The following is a 19,250-nucleotide window of genomic DNA, read 5'->3' as shown; positions in this document are numbered from 1 at the left end:
CAGGGCCGTGCCCCGGCGTGCTGGGCCCGCGGGGAGGGAGCCCCCGGGGGTCCCGGGAAGGGCCGCTGCCCCGGTCCCGCTCCAGGAGAGCCGGGGCTCGCGGCGGTGCCCGGCACTGAGACGCCGGGGCGAGGGGAAGTCCTTCCCGCAGCCCCCGCTCGCCCCCGGGGCCGAGCTGGGTGCCCGCACGGGCAGGAAGGCGGCGGGGATGCCCCGGGCTGGCACCGCCGGCGGCCGGAGACAAAGGCAGATTGGGTGCGGACAGGAACCCGAGCATGGGATGAAGAAGCCACGAGATGTGATCGGGGCAGTTCCTCCGCGTCGCGCTGGCCAAGCCCCCAAACTATACAGGGTGAACTCGGGTCCGCTTTATGGCCAGTTCTCGTCTGTGACTTGTCCTGAGGCCCCCAGGCTGTTTGCGTGCAGAAGCGTTTTTCTGCAGAGGTGAGCACTGAAGTGGCACTGGCAGCGAGTGTTAGTCTGGGCGTGTGTTCAAAGGATGACAAAGGGTGAAATTGAAAAAGTTTTACCATTTTTCCGTGCAAGCCGGGTCACGGCGTGCACTGGCATTGCTGGTTCCCCTGCAGCCTGCAACCCAGACCGCAGCCTTGCTGTGAGATCTGGAAAGAGAGATAGATGCCTGTTGGCCCTGCCACAGCTAAGCTTAGCACAGAAACATAAATAATGTAAAAGCCAAAAGCTTAAGTTTTTACTAATCTCAGGTATTACTAACAATACAGGAGAGGAATTTTTTAAAATGTTATTTTAACCCAACAGTAAAATGTCAAAGGACAAAATGAGAGGACATGTGTGTTTAATTGTGTGAAGCGTGTGGGTGTAAGGGGCTTTTAGGGCTTTGCTAAAGGAGAAGGTGGAAGCGGGTCTGGTTCTAACACAGATGCAGTCAGATCCATTTTGATCCTATCCAGCTTGCAGCAGCAACTGACATTTTGTAGCCTGTTACCAGTCACACAGCTCCGTTCATGTCTGCGTTGGCGATGCATAGGGGGTGCACGTGAGGGCATGTGCACCCCCTGAGATTGGCTGCTGCCAGCAGTGCCTGTGGGCATTTGCCGCTCACCACCAAAACAACACAAGCTTTCACTACATTGTGCCCCCAGAATTGCCCAGCATTTCCCATGACTATCTATTTCCTGGATATATTTTTCTTGTACATTTCCTGGACCACCACAGCTGCAGCCCTGTTGACAGCACTTCTTTCAGAAGCCCTGTGTGTTGGCATTCCCTCTGTTTTAACATGTATGGGAGTACCATTTTTGGGGGGCGCTACCCCTTAGGGTCTGAGCACTAGAAGCCTGTGCCAGAGATTTCAGTATTTGGGTTTTGCTCCCCGTGTTCCTTCTGCTAGGATTTAGGTGGGGAAGATGCACAGGCATCTACTGCTCAGACCCTACAGGATAGCATCCCTATAAATGCATAGGTGGATTAACGCATGGGCCAGCAGGGCCTGGGCCCAGGGCCCCTGCCAATCAGGGACCCCCAGATGCCTGTGTTCCCATGGGAAATGATGGGTTTCTCCTTGCAGGTGAGCAGCATTATAGCCTGCAAGGGGCTGCTTGGAGTGAGACATAGGGGCAACATGTGCATGTGCACAGCTGCACACATATACATAGCCTGAAACACGGCCATGCACTGTGGAGAGCAGCTTCCTGCAGGTAAGTATATTGGCGGGGGGGCAGATCAAGGCACCGTGAAAGAGCGACTGGGGCTGGGGGTGCTGCCCAGAAGCAGTGAATGGGGCCAGGACAGGGAGTGGGATGAAGCCACAGGCAGCTTATCCAGGGGTTGCTGCTGGGGGAGTGGCTCCCTGCTGCTGCATCCACCCTGAAGGGGAGGCATGGAGGGAGCACATGCCCCCCTGCATTAGTGTGTGGGGTGGATGCAGGCTGCCTGCTGTGGGCATGGGGCTTCCTGCTCTGCTGCCTTTGCCTTGGGAGCCCTGTGCTGGCCACGCACTGCCTGCCCACCCAGCAGCAGTGGGGGTGGTGAGTTGTGCCTCCTGCTATGGGGCAGGGAGCGAATGCACAGCCTGTGTGGGGTCCCCAGGGCAAAGGCAGCAGAGCTGAGAGCCCCAAGCCTGCAGCACACAGCCCACATCCACCATTGCCCCACTCGGCTCCACCTGTGGCTACCTCCTGAACTCAAAGGCGTAGGGGCTGGATTCACATGTCATCAGACAGTGCCAGTCCATGTCCTTTCAGCAGAACAATGCTTCTGACCAAGCCAGGACAAATTTTTCAAGTTTGGGACAAAAGTGCCGTTTCAGGGGGTCCTTGGAGACATCAGGACCAATAATGCAGGACATTCAGTCATTTTGCCATGTGCCACATTAGGCTTCTAACTATTCAGTTAATATTCGGGGGTTAGTAACCAATTAGTAAGTGTGTAAGGGGGGAATTCTGGTCATGTGTTTAACCAGCCATGCCCAGAACTGTTTAGAGGCACCTCGGAGTTACATTGGGGATGGGGTCTTGGTATGTAAACAAGAGCCTACATGGTATGGCCTCATCTACAGTATAAATGGAAGCAGACAGGAACTGAGTACTCAGAAATGGTTTTACTTTTAAGCGTGGTTTGACTGTTTCTCATTAGTGGTGCATGCTGAAGTGAGTGTTGTTGCACAAAGAGTTCTTCTTCCTTCCCATAGATTCGGGGGGAAAAGGGGGCAGGAGGGATATTGGTGAGACAGGATTTGCTGGAAGTGTGAAGCAGTTTATTATCATAGTGGGAGCTATCCTTCCTCCTTATCAGTCACTGGGAAAAGCAGGGGAGGGCTGAATGTGGCTGCAAGGGGCAAACAGTGACTACACCACCCCTCCTCCTCTGACCTAATTATTAAACTCCCTGGGTTGGAGAAAGGGGCACACATGGGCTTAATCATTAGGCAACAAAGTTAGCTTAGTACAGAGAGGAAAGTTTTACTAGTAAATAAATGCTTGTAAGCTGGTCTTAAAGATGAAAGCATTTCCTTTCCTGCTGTGGCTTCTACTTTCTGGAGACTGAGAAACAAGAAAAAAAAGTATTTAAGTTTGATGATGGAGCATTATTGTGAAATGGTGATCCAGGGAATTTCTTGATGAATCTGGATGTTGTCCTGCAATGCTTACCCAGATGAAAAGTCAGTGGAACTAGACACATGAATAAATATTACACACGGATCTAAATTTATGCCAGATTGGTGGCTTTAAGGACTACCGCACGCTTATAGAGCATGGATTAAGGATGCCCTGTGTCATTCAATGGGCCCATCTACGTGAGATGTTTACTGTCATGTAATCCTCAGCACTGCACATGCAGGTGCTGACGTGGCTGGCTGGGGCACGAGGGTGCTTCAGTGCGGAGGCTGCCTGCCAGCTAACCCCACACTGGAGCACTCTTGCCCTCCAGCCAGCCCCTCCGCAGCACACTGAGCTGAGTCAGAGCAGCCCTGGTTTGGCAGGCTGACTACCCCGGACCCCCTGCTAGCCAGGACTGCTCTGCTTGGGCCTGCACATAGGATGCCGGCCAAAGGATTTGGAAGCATCTGAAGCCCCAGGCTGGGGTGGAGGATGCTTGCTGGTAGTAGGGCCACATGTGGTTCTTGCATGACTCATGAATTTGGAATTGATTTGGCTGATTTGACTTGGGACACGAAAATTTTTCTTAAAAAAAAAGGGTGTGGTGGGGGGTGGCCTGCTCTGACCTAGCTCAATGTGCTGTGGTCCTGAGCACACATTTAAATGGCATGCCTGCGAGCAATAAACTCTGGTATGATATGCAGTGGAGTTTATTGCTTTGTATTAATTGCATGTGTAGATGTGCGAGTGATCTCAAAAGTTATGCCTCACAGAACCCCTTTGCAGTAGGTAAAGATGCCCATTTACCAGACGGATAAGCAAACACCGAGATTCAAAATGATTTACTCTAAAAGTTAAACGCCCAGTCAGTGGTAAAGTCTAAAACAGGGGTTCTCAATCCTGGGGCTGCAGCCCAGCGCCAGACCATGGCAGGCCAGCTGCTAATCTGCAGCATGGTTGGCTGCTGGACTAGAAGTGGCCACGGACTGGCAAACCACAGCTGCCCCAGAGCTGGGTGGAGAGGCCGTGGCTCCTGCAGGGCCCATAGCAGTACAGGGTTTGGTTCCCCCCTGCCCAGGCCACTTCAGGGCCACATTTTGCCAGGCCACAGCATAAAAACCTTGGGAACCCCTGGTCTAGAATAAAACACAGAAAACTTGACCGGAGAAGCAGTGGGTATTTTGCATTAGAGATGTCCAGGAAACAAGGCATGATTAAGTGAAAGGGGGAAAGGATTGCTTTTTCTGAAATCCCTGCTTTTCCGATAGCCAATAAACATTTTTTTAGGTTTGAAAACCTATTTCAATCACAGTTCACTTATGTCCTTAAAGCAGTACTACAACTTAATAAATATAAATACTTCATTTAGCAAAAAAGAAAACATTGGAATATGTTGTGCCTAGAAGTCCCTAGCTATAAAGGAAACAGATATTTTGTAGGCATGTCCACACAACAGTCTTAAGGCGGCAACAGTGTGCTCTAGCACCTCATGCTGGTTAGCACTGCCAGGATGTCATGAATATGGCTACCCTGCTTCTGACTCGAAAGGTAGCATGCACAGGGTAGTTAGCTTGACACTGCCTGGCACAGTAAGTTTGCAGCACATCTATGCCCCATACCTAGTGCAGTAGGTGTGAGTGAGTGTCTTGGTCTAAGTACTGTTTAATGTTCTTTTGATTTTTTCTCTTTTAATCCCCTCTATCCCATTTTTCACCCCGGTCTCTTCACTGAATTTTCCTCTCCATTCTTTTCTTCACAGTATCTTAGGGCTGCTCTCTCCTACAAAATGTCAGGGTAGGTAAATTAGCTCACGTTGAGCTCCATGTCTGTGACTAGACTGATTCTAGTACCAAAGCTAGCCTGGCTGTCTCACCACTTCAATCTTTAGTATAGACATGCCTTGTAGTAACAGGAATTGGGATAGCTGGCATGATGATGATTAGATTATTCCAACACAGAACGTAACCAAGTTCATTTATCACAATTCTGTCTGAACATGGTAATAATGCTTAGGAGTGAAATAAGACTCTGAATTAGATTTTCAAACTATCACATGTAATTTTGCAAAAACACTGAATGATTTTGTTTTCATTCCAAGGAGCAGTGAAAACACTTAGAAGTTTCAAAAGTTTTGGTAAATGGGATTGTTATCCACTAGCCAGCTCTCCCAATGAGTCTAAGTGGTTATGTCCATATCTTGCTTTGATGAATGCACTAGATAGTAGACTCATAGTGTGTGGGGAGCGCGAGCCTCTCCCTGAGTCAGCGCTGCCATGGACTGACAGCACCAGGGCTCGGAGGGGGCCATAGCTCCCCCACCAGCACCACTGCCACTACTCATCCGTGACAGCTTCCCCTGCCCCAACCCCCCCGGAAGAGGCTTGCACTCCGGGACACTGTGACAGGGGCTGCTGCCCCCATCACGTTTGCTCCCCCCTCACCGCTCCAGGGGCAGGGGAGCAGGGCCAGAGCCTTGCCGGCACAGCCCCTTAGACAGGGGCAGGGAGGGGAACTATTCCACCCCCGTCCGGGGGGACCTCAGCAGGGTATGCCCACCCCAACAAGCAGCAGGATAAGCCCCTTCCACTGGATGCCAGCTGAAGTACAGTTGTCTATGTTGATGCTTACAAAAAAGTTGAATACTTTCTTTCTAATTAGACAAAGGGATGTGTACAAGCAGTTGGCTCGGTTTTCCAATTAAAATGTAGTTCGTTGATTTCATTATAGTGAAGTAAGTCAAGTTGCTATATTCTTACCTATTTGTACTGTACTCATTTGTAAAGAAGTCTTCCACATGGAAGAAAAATGTTTAAAAGCACTAGAATTTTATAGAATAATATACGCACTAAACCAAAAAATATGTGCATACCTCCATGCAGATGTCTTTCTTAGATTTAATGAAAGTAGTAATTTGGTTGCATCACTTTGCACAATAAAATCTATTATACTGTTAAGGCACACTGTTTTGCCCAGGGCAGTTGGTTTGAACAATATCCCTAAAAATCTCATCTATGCCAATAATTCCCTGAATGTTACTTCAGTTCTTAAACACAGTAATCCAACTCTGGATATTTTATCTTTTCTGGATCAAAACAATACTTGCCTTTAGATAAGGAATGTTTTAGACCACACTCCCAGTGTTACAACCTGTAAATGTTACGTAGTTTATTGCTGCAGAGAATCCTACATTCTGCAAAAGCCGGCTTTAGTTGCCTGGGGTCCATCTCAACTCGTTCCTCTAATCTTCTGGATAATTATAGCTATAATTGTCCTTCAGAAAAAAAACAGACAAATCAGATAATAGGATACCCGTGTTGGACAAGTGAGGTAAAAATATTGTTACTCTATAGATAAGATTGATCTTCATGGAGGAATATGTGGTATATCACCCTGATAATACTTAACACTGAGGCTGGGATTTGGGAGCCTCATTTCCTTCTGAAAATCCCAGCACAAAATGTTCTTTCTTGTGATTTTCCTTAAAGCTAGTTTCTCATATTAAAAGGAAGTATTAATCCTATACAGATTTCCGTCACCAACCACTGGGGTTAGGTTCTTGAAAACTGCCGTAGTTGAGAAAACCATGGTTGGCAAGACAAAAGGCTTATGGGAAAAATGGCAGGTGGCAGGCTGATGTGCAACCACAGGAAACCGTGATTACTCAAAACTGTATATCATGGTAGCCAAAGTGGTATACAGGTTTCCCTTGATTCATGCAGGTTCTTTATATGCGAATTTGCTCTTATGCAATGAGCATATTGAGACCCATAGTTTGTTATATGCAAGGTAAATTTACTCTTATGGGATCAGCATAGATGCCCCTCTTCCCAAGCAAGTAAGTCTGTGGGGGGAGGGGAAAGGACTGTGGCCCCACTCACCACAATCCTGGCTGCAGTCCCCTTAGGCACTTAAGTGCAAGCTGATTCCATGTTGCTCAAGTTCCTGAAAAACTATTAATACAAAAAGTGGGGAGTCCTCTTTCTGTTCCTCCCTGCTTCTTCATGATGCAGACTGAAGGGTAAAATGATGGTGTTACAAGAGTAGATGCATTACTGGATTTTCAGGGACTGAACAAAGTTAAATAGAATTGCATTTAGGTGCCTAACACCATCTAGATGCCCCAAGGGTGGAATAGGATCAGGCTGTCAATGTTCATAGGTATGAAGCAAATTAACGGAATTCACTGTAGCCAATACAAAAACAGAGTTCAAATCCTGATACAATTGCAGTTTCATGGCAGATCTAGTAGTTTTTAGAAACACTGGTTCTATTATGGTTCAGTTAGAACAACCTGGATCTTTCCCACTTCAGATCAAAGTGTCCAGTTGTGGGCTTATAAATGTCAAGAGTATAGCCAGTTACCCTCAGCACAGTTTGCTTGGCCATTTAAGTGGATAGCCATTTTAGCATCTGGTCTGGCTCCATGCTTATTTCCAAATTTATTAGGGATTTTTCTTGGTGGTAATCTCTATGCCTGCGTAGCGTTTGCAGAATCAGGCATAGACTTTTATAGCTATGTCATTTTTATTTTAGAGTACTTCAGCCTGTTTATATTCCTTTTCACATGATTAGATAAATAATCCCAAATGAAATTTTTTTTCAAAACATTTTTCATACCAAAGTAAACTGAAAATAGTGAATTTACAGTATTATTTCCCCAGTGTCATTTGGGACAATTCGTTTGTCTGCTTCCACCTAGTGGAAGAAAGGAAAATCACTACCCATCTCAATCTAATAATGTCCCACGGCTGCATGAGATTAAGCTGAGATGCCTCCTACACATGAACAGTGCATGCCTCTGGTGGCTGGGGAGGCACAGCTGCGCCAGTGGTGGTAGGATCATGGTGGCAGGAGCCCAGCGGCGGTGAGCGGGGAGCTCCTGCGGACACCACTGGCACTGTTGGCAGCGGGGGGCAAGTGCTGACCAGGAGCGGCCAGGGGCGATCGTGGACCACCTGCAGACAGTGGTGGTGGTGCCTTTTTGCAGGGGGTGCACCACCACGCACAGGGGGTGCACGTGCCCCTGCATGCACCCCCTATGTGTCGCCCCCTGCTCCTATGTGTATCTTCAGAGAAAAAACAGGGTGCACATGTGCTCATGCTTTACTGGCTATGACAGGCTTACTTCTCTTAGTTCTCTCCCAGCTAAGATGACTAGAGTTTGAGAGTGGATCTGTGGCAAAGGTAAATTGGGTATGGGAATGTGCATATGGGAGCGTGACAAAGAAACAATGTATCTTCTTTTCAGTCCTGTAACCTCTACCCTTACAGCACCCCTTTCCAACTAGATTTCCACATTGGATTGTGTAATTTTCTCTACAAACATGGCAGGGAGCTTGGGGAACTGGGGGATCACAGGAGGGAGATGTGCAGGCCTGGGGGCAGGATTGTAAGGTATCAACTGGTGGCAGACCCAGGGGAGATTGATCCTTGAGGATCACGTAGATTTGCTGAGCCTGTTACTGGCTGAGTTTTTTTTTGGTGGTTTCTGCTACAGCAAGAGAAGTGGGATGGCCTCATTGCTTTGAGCCAGCATGAAAACCATACCCTGCTTACTTCATGAAGTATTTTACTGAAAGATCATTAACTATCATTGTGTACATTAAATTGGACTAATAATCAACAGAAAATTAGTTTCTCTCTATAAAGCACCACACAGAAAGAATATAGTCATATGATACTGAAAAGATCAGAAATGGTAAAGACAAACTAAGGTGTCAACAAATTTCCAGCAGCATTTGAGACATGATACTTTATCAGGTCCTAACTTTTGCATGTAGCATATTTGTTTTCTTGCTCCATTATTTCGTTTTTAATGGCTGTTACTTGATCCTCTAGTTGCTTTAGTTGATCAGCCTTATCTTGTCTAGTTTGATTCAGATCTTGGAGCTTCTTTTCCAAATCTGTAAGAGGAAAGTGACATTTAATAATATTTAATATTGTGTAAATAATATCTGGGGATAAAATCCATTTTCTTCACATATCGTTTTAGAAAAACAATCATATTTCTAAAAGGAAATGTTTTATGCAGGGTTGGAATGACAGGTTTTGTTTTGTTTTCACTTCTATTACACCAGTCATCCTACCTAGCAGGGCATTGGATTCGATGACCTTGCAAAGTCCCTTCCAGGCCTACTTTCCTATGGTTCTGTAGCAGCTGGGTTTTGGAATGGTTGTGGAATGCTCTGAAATAATGGAACTATTTTTTTCAGTATGTTTTTAGGTTTATTCTCTTTTGTTCCTCTTCTTTCGCTTCCTCTTTATCCTGAAAAAATTGCTTCCAGGGTTAATTTCCTTTTTTTATGTAATATTTTTATGGATTCAACATAGTAGGTGCACATCCATTTTGGGGCTCAACCTGTGCCATTGCAAGAGCAATGACAGAATTATCATGCCTTTCGGCAGAAACAGGATTGGGACCATTAGGCAGAACTCTGCTATATGTTTTGGAGATTTGCTCATGTGGTGACATTACTGAAACTCTTATTTATATTGTATGTGACTACAGTAGAAGTAAACAGCTATGGGAGGCTGATGCTGAAGCAGATATTCTACAGAGGCTCCCAGGTACCAAGGTTTTCATTCACCTGTATTTTGAAAATGTACACAGAGTCAGTTTAGGACATCAAGAACCTGATCCTGCTGGATGCTTAGCACCCTCCCCTCCTACTGGTTCCAGTTGCAGGTAAGACCTCCTTCCGTATTACATTTTTCAAAGCTTTTTTTCCCCCATTTCCCAAGCAAACCTTCTGATTCCAATAGAAACTGTAGTTACTCAGCAGGGTCATGTTTAGAGATTTGGTCTAAACAACTGTTGTCTTAGGTTTCCTTTTAAATCAATTAATTTTATCATTGTAACATCTGGGCCCACACTCTTAAATAGATGTAAGTCTCTTCTACCCTAGAGAGTTTTGCCAGCAGAACTGCATGATTTCATCCATGTTCAAATGTAGCAGCAACCTGCTTTTTGCCAGCAGTTACATTATCTCTGCCAGTGGAATGAGGCATCAGCTAGCAAAAGGCAGGCATGGACCACCCTCCCATAGTTTCTGCCAACTGGTACACAGTGTTTTCAGCAGCTGCTGCCTTCCCAGGGTGCATGTTGATGACACAGTTGCTGAGTGGATTCATATGAACCCAACAGAAACATCTGGAAGTGTATGTGATCTGGTGGCTTGGTGGAGATGGCTGAGCAAGTTAAGTATACACAACACCTTGGACTTGGCTTTAAGAAGTATAGCTTGTGGTGCAAACCCTGTTTTAAGTGATTTAGGTAAATCATTGTAACGTGTGGGTAGATTATGTCTCTAGGTCAGGGGATGTCAACTGGGGGGTCAGGTGTACTTAGAAAGGTTGTAGGGGGTACATGCAGGTGGGCATGGACTGGTGTGTGGTGGCAGCTTCTCCCCTGGGTGCTGCTGGCCCCACACAGCACACTGTGGTGCCTCCCTGCCCCCTACCCCAGCTCGGTCTCCCGACTGACTGCTATAGGTGAAGGAAGAAAAAAATTTGGGGGGCTGAGCACGAGCGCCCCCCAACAGGTAAGTCTGTGGGGGGAAGGGAAAGGGCCATGGGGGTGGTTGGAGGGAGTGAAGCTGGGGCAAGCACTGCCCAGGGCGTGGTGAGTGCGGGACAGAGCCGTGGCTTGTCCAGGGGGTGCAGGGAGGGGGTGGCAGCTCCTACCACTGCATGCACCCCAGGAGGCACGTGGGGCATGTGCCCTGGATCTGCACGGGGCAGGGCAGGCTGCCACTGCAGGCTGGGGCCGGGGTGGCACTGGGCTCTTCCCAGCAGGGCCACACTGTGCTCAGGGTGGGCAGCACCAGCACTGGGAGGGGAGGTTGGGGGCCTACAGCAAATTTTGGGGTGGCTGCCTATGAAGGTACACTTGTATCCTTTCATAGGTAGAAGGGGTACACTTGTTAAAAAGGTTGAAACCCTGCTGTAGGTTGTAGTTTCCACAGTTTTCTTGGGTCTCTCACTGGTGGCATGAAAATGAAAAGTGACACCTGTTATTCTTTTAATTTTTTCTTCAGTCTCTTCAGCTAGTTTCTCTGCTTCTTCTTTCAGCTGCTTCACTTTCCCTAAAGTTTCCTTCAGAAACCCCTTCCGTTTTAGCTTTTCTTGCAGAATGGTATATTTTCTTTTAAGGTTGGCAAATTCCTATAACAAAAAAACCCCCAACCAAACAAAAAAAAATTATTCTGTTTAACAATGCACCCTGTAATTAACTTGCCATATATGAAGAGAGCAGGGATTTTTCTACCTCCTTTAATTATCTCACTTGGAGCATACCTATGGTCTTTATTCTCTTAAATTCTAAAAAACCCTCACCTAGGACAAGTACACATGGGAAGAAGCTTTGACAATGCAAAAAAATGGCAGAAATCAAAATAAACTATTATTTGAACAGCCCATAATGCAGAGGGGATGAAGATGGAAAGCAAATATCATTTCAGTGAGCTTTGAAAAGCATGTTTCCCTAGTTTCTTTTCCTTTAATTGTTTTGTTTACATTTCTTTTTTTGGGCACACAGCTTAATTTAGCTTTAATAAACTAGTCATAACACAAGTTTTATAGTTTTGGTTACATAATATTTACTTTCTGGCTCAATCCCTACCTGGTTTAGGGCGCTGTGGGAGCCAAAACTTGATTACTACTGGGTTGCTTAGGTTAGGGACAGATATTACACACAAACTGGTTTAAGTGATCAGAAACTGATTTAAGCTTGTAACAGAACAGATGTTCACTGTTTTCTCTAAAGCTGTGGTGCTCAACCTTTAGCTCACAGGGCTATGTCAGCCTACCTGTGGTGCTCCCAATTCCGAAATTTGGCAGCAAAGGAGGGGTTGCCACATCTCTGGAATGTGAAAAACCTGTTTGCAATGCATGGCTCTGGAAGCTGTGGCAATTAATGCTACCTGCCAGTCCCCCACTCAAATTTCTGTGCCCCTGGGGAATCCTGCAAGCCAGATGATACGGCCCTTTTCATTGGTGCATAGGGTTGCTTCATGGCTGGATCTGGTTTGTGGGATCTTGCTCATGACTGGCTCTATACCACTCATCTGGTCTTTAGGGCTGGAAGGAAAGAACCACTACTCTGAAGGACAAGGGACAGAGTAAGGCACAGAACACTTGTGACTCATAGCATAAATAATAATTTACTCTACCACTAACTGACTTCCATTCTCACATGAAGTTCTGTTTAGTGCAATCATTTGTATCATGAAAAGACTCAATACTTGTGTTCATTTATACTGCTATAAGCAAACAGGACTATAATTTGCTGTTTAAATTAAATTAGAAATAAATGCTTCTGGATCTGTCATAAAGGAAAGGTTGAATCTCAAGAGGAGCACAGGAGCATGATTGTGCTGCAACACTTTGTATTGAAAAGTGCAACAAACCACATAGGAAGGAACACTTTTTTTTCCCCTTGAATACTTTACTTTATCAGAGTCCAGAGCTGTTTCCTGTGCCCCTTCTGTATCTGCTTTGGCCTCTGCTGCTTGGTTCTTGTTAGTCACCATTTTTGCCTGTAATGTGGCAATTTCATTGTCCAACTGAGACATCTTTTCTGACAAGTCTTCCAGTTCATCATTTCCCTTGTTTACTTGATTCTCAGCCTAAAGGAAAACAATAAGTTTTACACAACATGTTTCCTCACTGCTGAAGGATATTATTACCAAACAATTAAGAAGATGTATCTTCTAAAGTGGATTGGGGACCATACCTGGGCCAGATTCTCTTATCATTTAGTGTACATTTACACCAATCTATCTTTGAGATCTTTGAGCCAATGCAACCTTTGTTTTAGAAAAAAGACTTTAAGAAAAATATACCCAGAAATACCTGGGAGATTTTTATTCCGATTCCCTGTAGGTCTCCGTTCAACCTGCTGACGGTGTCTTTAGTTTGCTGTTGAGTGTTTTTAGCTTTTTTCAAGTTATTTAGCATTTCATCAGAAGGAGATAGAGCTTTAGCTGCTTCCCTAAATAAATAATTGCAGTGTGTTGGCATAATAAGACACATCCTCAGATGAATCCAGAAATGCATCAATAGAGCCCTATATCCTTGACCAAACAGCATTCATCAGCTCTTTCAAAAAACCCTGGAACTGTGGGTTTCCAAAAGCAAAATGCAACATCTACCTGTTTCTTCAAAGAAGTTAAAGTTAAAGGCTGATGCTTTTAAAGTTAAAGGGTGGCTAAGGAGCAGCCCAGGACATGAACAAAATTTCTCGTCCTCCACCCCCCAAAAAATTCCTATGTTGGAAGCAAACCTCCCCATAGCCCAGATATAAGGTCTCAATAGTTCCCAGTTCAGCAGAGAGAGGAGTCAAGATTTAGCAAAGATGTAACCTTTTCTGACTTAGGCAGATGTACGTGGTGAGAAAGGACATGGATCATTACCACTGGAGAGGCTCCAGTGAACATGAAAATATAAAACCTGCTGTGTTCAAAGCCCTAAACTTTATCTTCTTTATAGCCAGCATAACCCCTTCCCTACATACTGATGTGTGACCTCACTAATTAAATATGTTTGTATTGCATGCATTACAATTTTATCCAGACTCATCACATCAGCAAGAGAAGATTCTACTCACTCTGCTTGTTTAGCTTCCACCAAGAGTGCCTGAGCTTCCTCCACTTGTTTATTTAGCTTGTCCAGATTTATTTCATAGTCCTCACAGTGTGTAATGAGGTTTCTCATTTTCTCAAGTGTATTTGCTAGCTGCTGTGTAATCCTTGGGAGGTTTATGTGTAAAACATAATTTGCAACCTTTTCTATGTCTTCTGGAGATGCACTCTCATCTTGAAAAAATTGGGGCAGAGTACAGGGTAAAGTGAATCATTAGGTTTAAACATTAGTGCTGTGTCCTCTGAGTTATGTCAGACAGTAAAGTAGATGAGCACAGCAAGAGGGCAAGAGAATTCTCTCGAACTTTTCATAATGCACTATAATAATTGTGAGGTGCTGCTCTTAGTTTTGTCAGAAAAGGATGACAAAGGACTTGAACTGGGTTCGATGCTCCGATTTAGAACTTGGTCCTTCAACATCATGGTACAACACAGAAAAGCCCATTTCTTTCATCCATTAGATCAGGGGTGGGCAAAATATGGCCCACAAGCCAGATCCAGCCTGTGGGGACCCTAAAAAATTTAGAAAATTAATATTTATCTGCCCCTGGTTTCTGTCAAAGTTGACAGGAGCCAGGGGCAGTAGAACCCAGGGGAAGCCCCGGCAGGCTTCTGCAATGGCAGGACCCACCTAGCCCTGCCCCCCGCCCAGCCGGAAGCCCCTTCCTAGCAGGGTCTGGCTCGGGTCTGTGGGGCTGTTCGTGGCTGTGCCAGCATGGGAAATTCAGGTTAGAAGGGAGGCGGGGGGAGGCACAGGAGGACTGCAGGGATCACCCCAGTCTTTGGGGCAGAGCCAGCTCCTGCTAAGCCCCATGGTATGGCCATGCAGCCAGAAGCCAGTGTGTGGGCGGGAAAGCGGCAGTGGGGGTGGAGGGGAGTGGAAGGGAGTGGGACCATGGGGCCTGTACTGGTGTCCTGGGTCCAGTGAAAGCAGGCCCCAGAGTGGGGCAGTAGGAGCATGGGGTGTGGGCTGGCAGGGGTCTCTGGACGTGGGCTGGGCTGCACCAGCAGGGAGAGGGGGGAGCTGACCTGGCTTCATAGAGCCCCTGCTGGAAAGGACCCCACGCTCCTGCCACCCTGCTTTGGGCCCTGCTGGTGCTGGGACACTGGCGTGGGCCCCATGCTCCCACCCAGCTACTGCTGGCTCCCACATGCCCAGTCACTCCCAGTACCCCACCCCAGCCCTGCGCACAGCCCTGCGCACAGCCCTGACCCCATGCTTGCCCATGGGGAATGAGCTGATGCTTAGCATGGGGGAAAAGCAGCCTCCCCTCTTCATGGCCAGCGCTTCCTGCTGCAGCCGCTCGCAGCCTGCACGGGGCTGTCCTGCCTCTCTGCTGCATCTCCGCCACCCAGGCTAGGAGTGGCAGTGGGGAATGAGCTGGTGTTCAGTGTGGGGGGAAAAGCCGCTCCCCTTCCCCATGGCCAGAGCCCCATGCTGCAGCTGGTTGGAGCCCATGCGGAGTTGCCTGTGCCTGCTCTCCATTGCCACTGCTGCCTCATGGGGTGGCGGTGATGTGGTAGAGAGGCAGGACAGCCTCATGCAGGCTGTGAGTGGCTGCAGCAGGGGCACTAGCCACAGGGGTGGGGGTGCTTTTCCCCCGCACTAAGCACCAGCTCGTTCCCTGCAGGTGAGCATGGGGTCATGGCTGTGTGCTGCTCCCCGCCTGTACCACAGGGCTGGGGCGGGAGCACTGGAAGTGAATGGGTGCATGGGAGCCAACAGCAGCCAGGTGGGAGTGGAGCCCCCATGCAGGTGTCCCAGGGCCAGCACCAGCGGGGCCCAGAGCAGGGTGGCAGGAGTTGGGGATCCCAGTTAGCAGGGGCTCTATGGAGAAAGTAGTAGCAGCAGGCAAAGGATGGAAAGAGATGTGCCTCCAAATACTTTTTGGAGGGGATTTTCTTTAGAAAAGTCCCCAGAGGCTTTGCTGTTATCGTCTACCCACACTTGTAGGTACGGGGAAGTGGGGAGGAAGAGGCTGGAAGCACAGTGCAGGTACCTCTGCAGCACAAGTGGCTGCTTCCACACCCCCTTCGCCAAATCCTGAATCCACCCCTGAATTCAGAATAAAATCATAACAGTTGACCACACTTCATTGTTTTGTGCGTACAATTTCCCAGAGGGACGGAGGAAACAAGGAAGTCAGGCAGGCAGGAATACTCATTGAAGTGCGCGCGCGCGTGTGTGTGTGTGTAAACATTACAGTTCCTTTCCTGACCTTACAGTCAGCCTGGTGCCTTGGAAGTGCCTTAGAGGAAGGCTTCAATACAAAAGATGCTCAGATGCTTACATAAGTGGAAGGTAAAACCTGGCCTCCATGCAGGAGCCCAAGTGTGAGGATGCAGATGTCCTGTATGTGTAGGCAGAAGTACCAGGTGCAGCTGCTTTGCACCACCTGAACTGCATGTTACAGTTGCTAGATTGGCATACGGATCATTCCTCTGCTCCTCCACTGACTTGCCCTCACAACTGCACTCTGCTGGTCTATTCAAGGCTGGGCCAATACACTATCATGCACATAAGTACTGCAGGAATAATGGGGAAAGGAAAGATTAGTGTTCCCTGTGCCCTGGCCTGGCTGATCTCCTCATCAGCTACTTTTTATCACATTCCACATATGGATCTTCAGAGATAATGTATTTTCTGGCCAGGAGATGGGAGTTGGAAAGACTGCTATAGGCCTCATCAGCTTGACTGGAGGGAAAAAAAAATTATCCCAATGGTGCATGACTCATGTGAGCCAGCAGTCAGTGGATATACATGCTTCAAATGAAACACTCGAATACATGGCGACAGCCAGGACTTTTAATAGATCTCTGAGGGAGGAAAAAAATCCCAAATACTCAGATGCCGAAAGTGGGGGGAAATCTGGGAAACAGTAAAATGAGGAAGTAGGTTGCTCAGATCTGATAAAAGACAGCAGATCAGACAAGGATGTTGAATGCCGTTTTCACAGGAGGAAAAGACAGTGCCCTCTAGAGCTGCACATGATGAAGCATCATGTTACAGCTTGGAGAGATAAATGCCATACTATATTGAGATAAACAAAAGAAATAAGAGTCAAAGAAGAACTTTCCTTACATATTTACCTAACAAAAAGTCTTTCACTTTCCTGATGAATTCCTTTGTGATCTCTCTGTCCATTTCAATGTGATTCTTAGCATTCTCTAGTTTCCCATTTAACTGTGAGCTTTTCAACTTGGTGTCTTCTGCTATTTTTCTGATGCTTCCAATCTGGAAATATTTTTAGATATAGTGGTATCATTGCTTGGCAAACTTAGGTCCCATTTGAAACCACTAAAACAATCCTTATACAAGACTGAGGGACAGATGCTGGTCCTGCAGAACTTAGTGGGAAGATTAGCTTCATTTGGACCCAAGACTAAACAACATCATCCTTCCATTTCCAAACACAGCTCAAAGGTTGCTATATTGAAGTTAAAAAGCCTACAGCTCTAAAACAAGATGCTGTACATCACTCAATATTGCAAATATATACTGTATGGAAATTCATATTAAAGAAAAGATATAACTTGTAATGATATTTCCCCCATCTTCTTGGAATTAATGTTAAAATTAGATTTAAAGGGACACTGTCAAGACTATCAGAGTTTAAAAACATGCTTTTAAAAGTTGTAGGTTTCCATTCATTGTAAGCACTGAATTGATGGATTTTCTTTAATTAGTAATGATCTAACAGTTTAAAGAACAAAACAAGTATTTTCTTTGTTAGGGGCCATACTCTGCTTTATATAAAGTTCCAAGCAATGCTTTTCTGCACTCCAAGGAGAAAGGAAATTCAGTTTCCATCTAATCACAAGGACAATGACAATAGCTTCCTTTTCTGCTGCTTCTCTCATATCATGCTTCACATATATTAACTGATTCTCACAATATCCCTGAGAGAGTATAGCTATTTATTTTCTGTATTTTAGCAACCTGAAAGCTGAGGCTCAGAGAAACTAAAAGATGTGTTGCTAATTAACAAGCACATTTCTCCCTGAAATGCAGACCTTTAATGACTAGGACTAAAAGAAGCTAGCAAGAACAAATCATCTGTAATTTTTTTTTCAGTTTAATCCATTCACAATGCTAACAGGCCTTTGTACATAGTTTTACTTTTTCTGTGTATAGTCATTAAAGGATAGCTGACTACGTGAAGGGTGCTGACAGATATGTAGCTCCCCACTGTAACTCATGGAACTTTGCATGAAGTGCCATGAGTTACAGCATTTCTCCAGACTCAGTAGATGTTTGCTGTTGGGTCTGGGGGCTGGAGGATTGAGTTTTAGTTTGGAGTAGCTGCATGTCTGAACCTCCCCCCACACCCTCAACTCTGGTGTTATCTTCAGAATGGGAGGGGGGAAGAGAAGGAGGGAGGGAGTTCCATTTGGGGAGGGTGGGGCAGGTGGACTGAACCATAATGTGGGGGGACTCCAATCCACCCTCCTCACCCCCCAGTGCAGGCTGGGCAAACCCGAGCTGGAACTCCCTCCCCTCCCTTCTCCCCCTCTCATTCTGAAGGCAACACTGAGGGCAGGGCTGGGCTATATCAGCCCAGCCCTGATCCTGGGGCATGCTGACAGAAGTTAATGAAGGTGCTCTGCTTTGGAGCACCTGCACCTGAACCCTCATGTAATGAGGATTCAGATTGTAAATCACCTTGTTACGTAGCAAAGTAAAACCCATCCAATGTATTTTAGTTTGCTACGTAACAAATTGCAACAGTGCATGGGGAGCTGGAAGCCCAGACGTGCTCAGACAAGCTTGGGCTTGGTGGGCTTCCAGCACCCCATGCACCATCCCTGCTGCCTTCTTCCACCGCCAGCACACCCAGCTGCCCTGAAGCCACCTTTCTGCACTGTCTCAGGGGCAAGCAAGCCCATTCCTGGGCGGTCCCAGGCAGGAAGGCACAGACAGTGCACAGAGTGCTGGAGCTTACCAGCCTTTCCTGCAGCGAGGGCGTGAGCGGTCTGTGGACCAAGCAGCCCCTGAGCTGCATGGGACCCTGGACCTTCCCTCCATGGTGGCGGTGGCCCCCAGGCAGCAGCCGTCCACTAGCACCTTGCCTGGGTGGTCCCAGGGGGCACTGCCACCATGGAAGGAAACACCAGGCCCTGCACAGCTCAGGGGTTGTGCAACCCGGTGGCAGCTCGTGCAGGCAAGTTACACTGAGGAAAAAAAAAAAAAGCGGTGAGGGGCCTGATCTTTTTCTTTTTTCCTCCCGGAGCCTGCCTGCTTCTCCTGCAACTGGGGAGCTAACTGCCAGTGGGTCCTAAGCTGCAGGGGGGCCTGGTCCTTCCCTCCATGGCAGTGGTGCCCCCCAAGCAGACCTGCCTGCTAGTAGCCCACCTGGGTGGTTCTGGGGGATGCAGCCACCGAGGAAGGAAGGGCCAGGCCCCCTGCAGCTCAGGGCCCACTGGCAGCTTGCCCACCGGCTGTGGGAGTTGTGGGCAGGCTCTGGGGGAAAAAAAGGATCATGCCCCTCATGGCTCTTTTTTTTCTTGTGGAGCCTTCCCATGGCAATGTGTG

General features: G+C 47.1%; 1 protein-coding gene across 1 annotated transcript in view; it reads right to left on the bottom strand.

Moving 5' to 3' along the window:
- Positions 1 to 8,503: 8,503 nt before the first annotated feature.
- Positions 8,504 to 19,250, bottom strand: part of LAMB4 (laminin subunit beta 4) — a 92,388-nt gene continuing 81,641 nt past the window's right edge. Inside the window, exons 31-36 of the mRNA XM_019543542.1 lie at positions 16,808 to 16,952; positions 13,684 to 13,891; positions 12,930 to 13,068; positions 12,527 to 12,703; positions 11,087 to 11,240; positions 8,504 to 8,980 (exon numbers count right to left, since the gene is read on the bottom strand). Coding sequence (XP_019399087.1) covers positions 8,841 to 8,980; positions 11,087 to 11,240; positions 12,527 to 12,703; positions 12,930 to 13,068; positions 13,684 to 13,891; positions 16,808 to 16,952 — 963 coding nt within the window. The 3' untranslated portion in view covers positions 8,504 to 8,840. The remainder of the gene's footprint in view (positions 8,981 to 11,086; positions 11,241 to 12,526; positions 12,704 to 12,929; positions 13,069 to 13,683; positions 13,892 to 16,807; positions 16,953 to 19,250) is intronic.

This window comes from Crocodylus porosus, unplaced genomic scaffold (genome assembly GCF_001723895.1).
Source record: "Crocodylus porosus isolate Cpor-Errol unplaced genomic scaffold, CroPor_comp1, whole genome shotgun sequence".
Lineage (NCBI taxonomy): Eukaryota > Metazoa > Chordata > Crocodylia > Crocodylidae > Crocodylus > Crocodylus porosus.
This window is presented reverse-complemented; position numbering and strand designations above follow the sequence as displayed.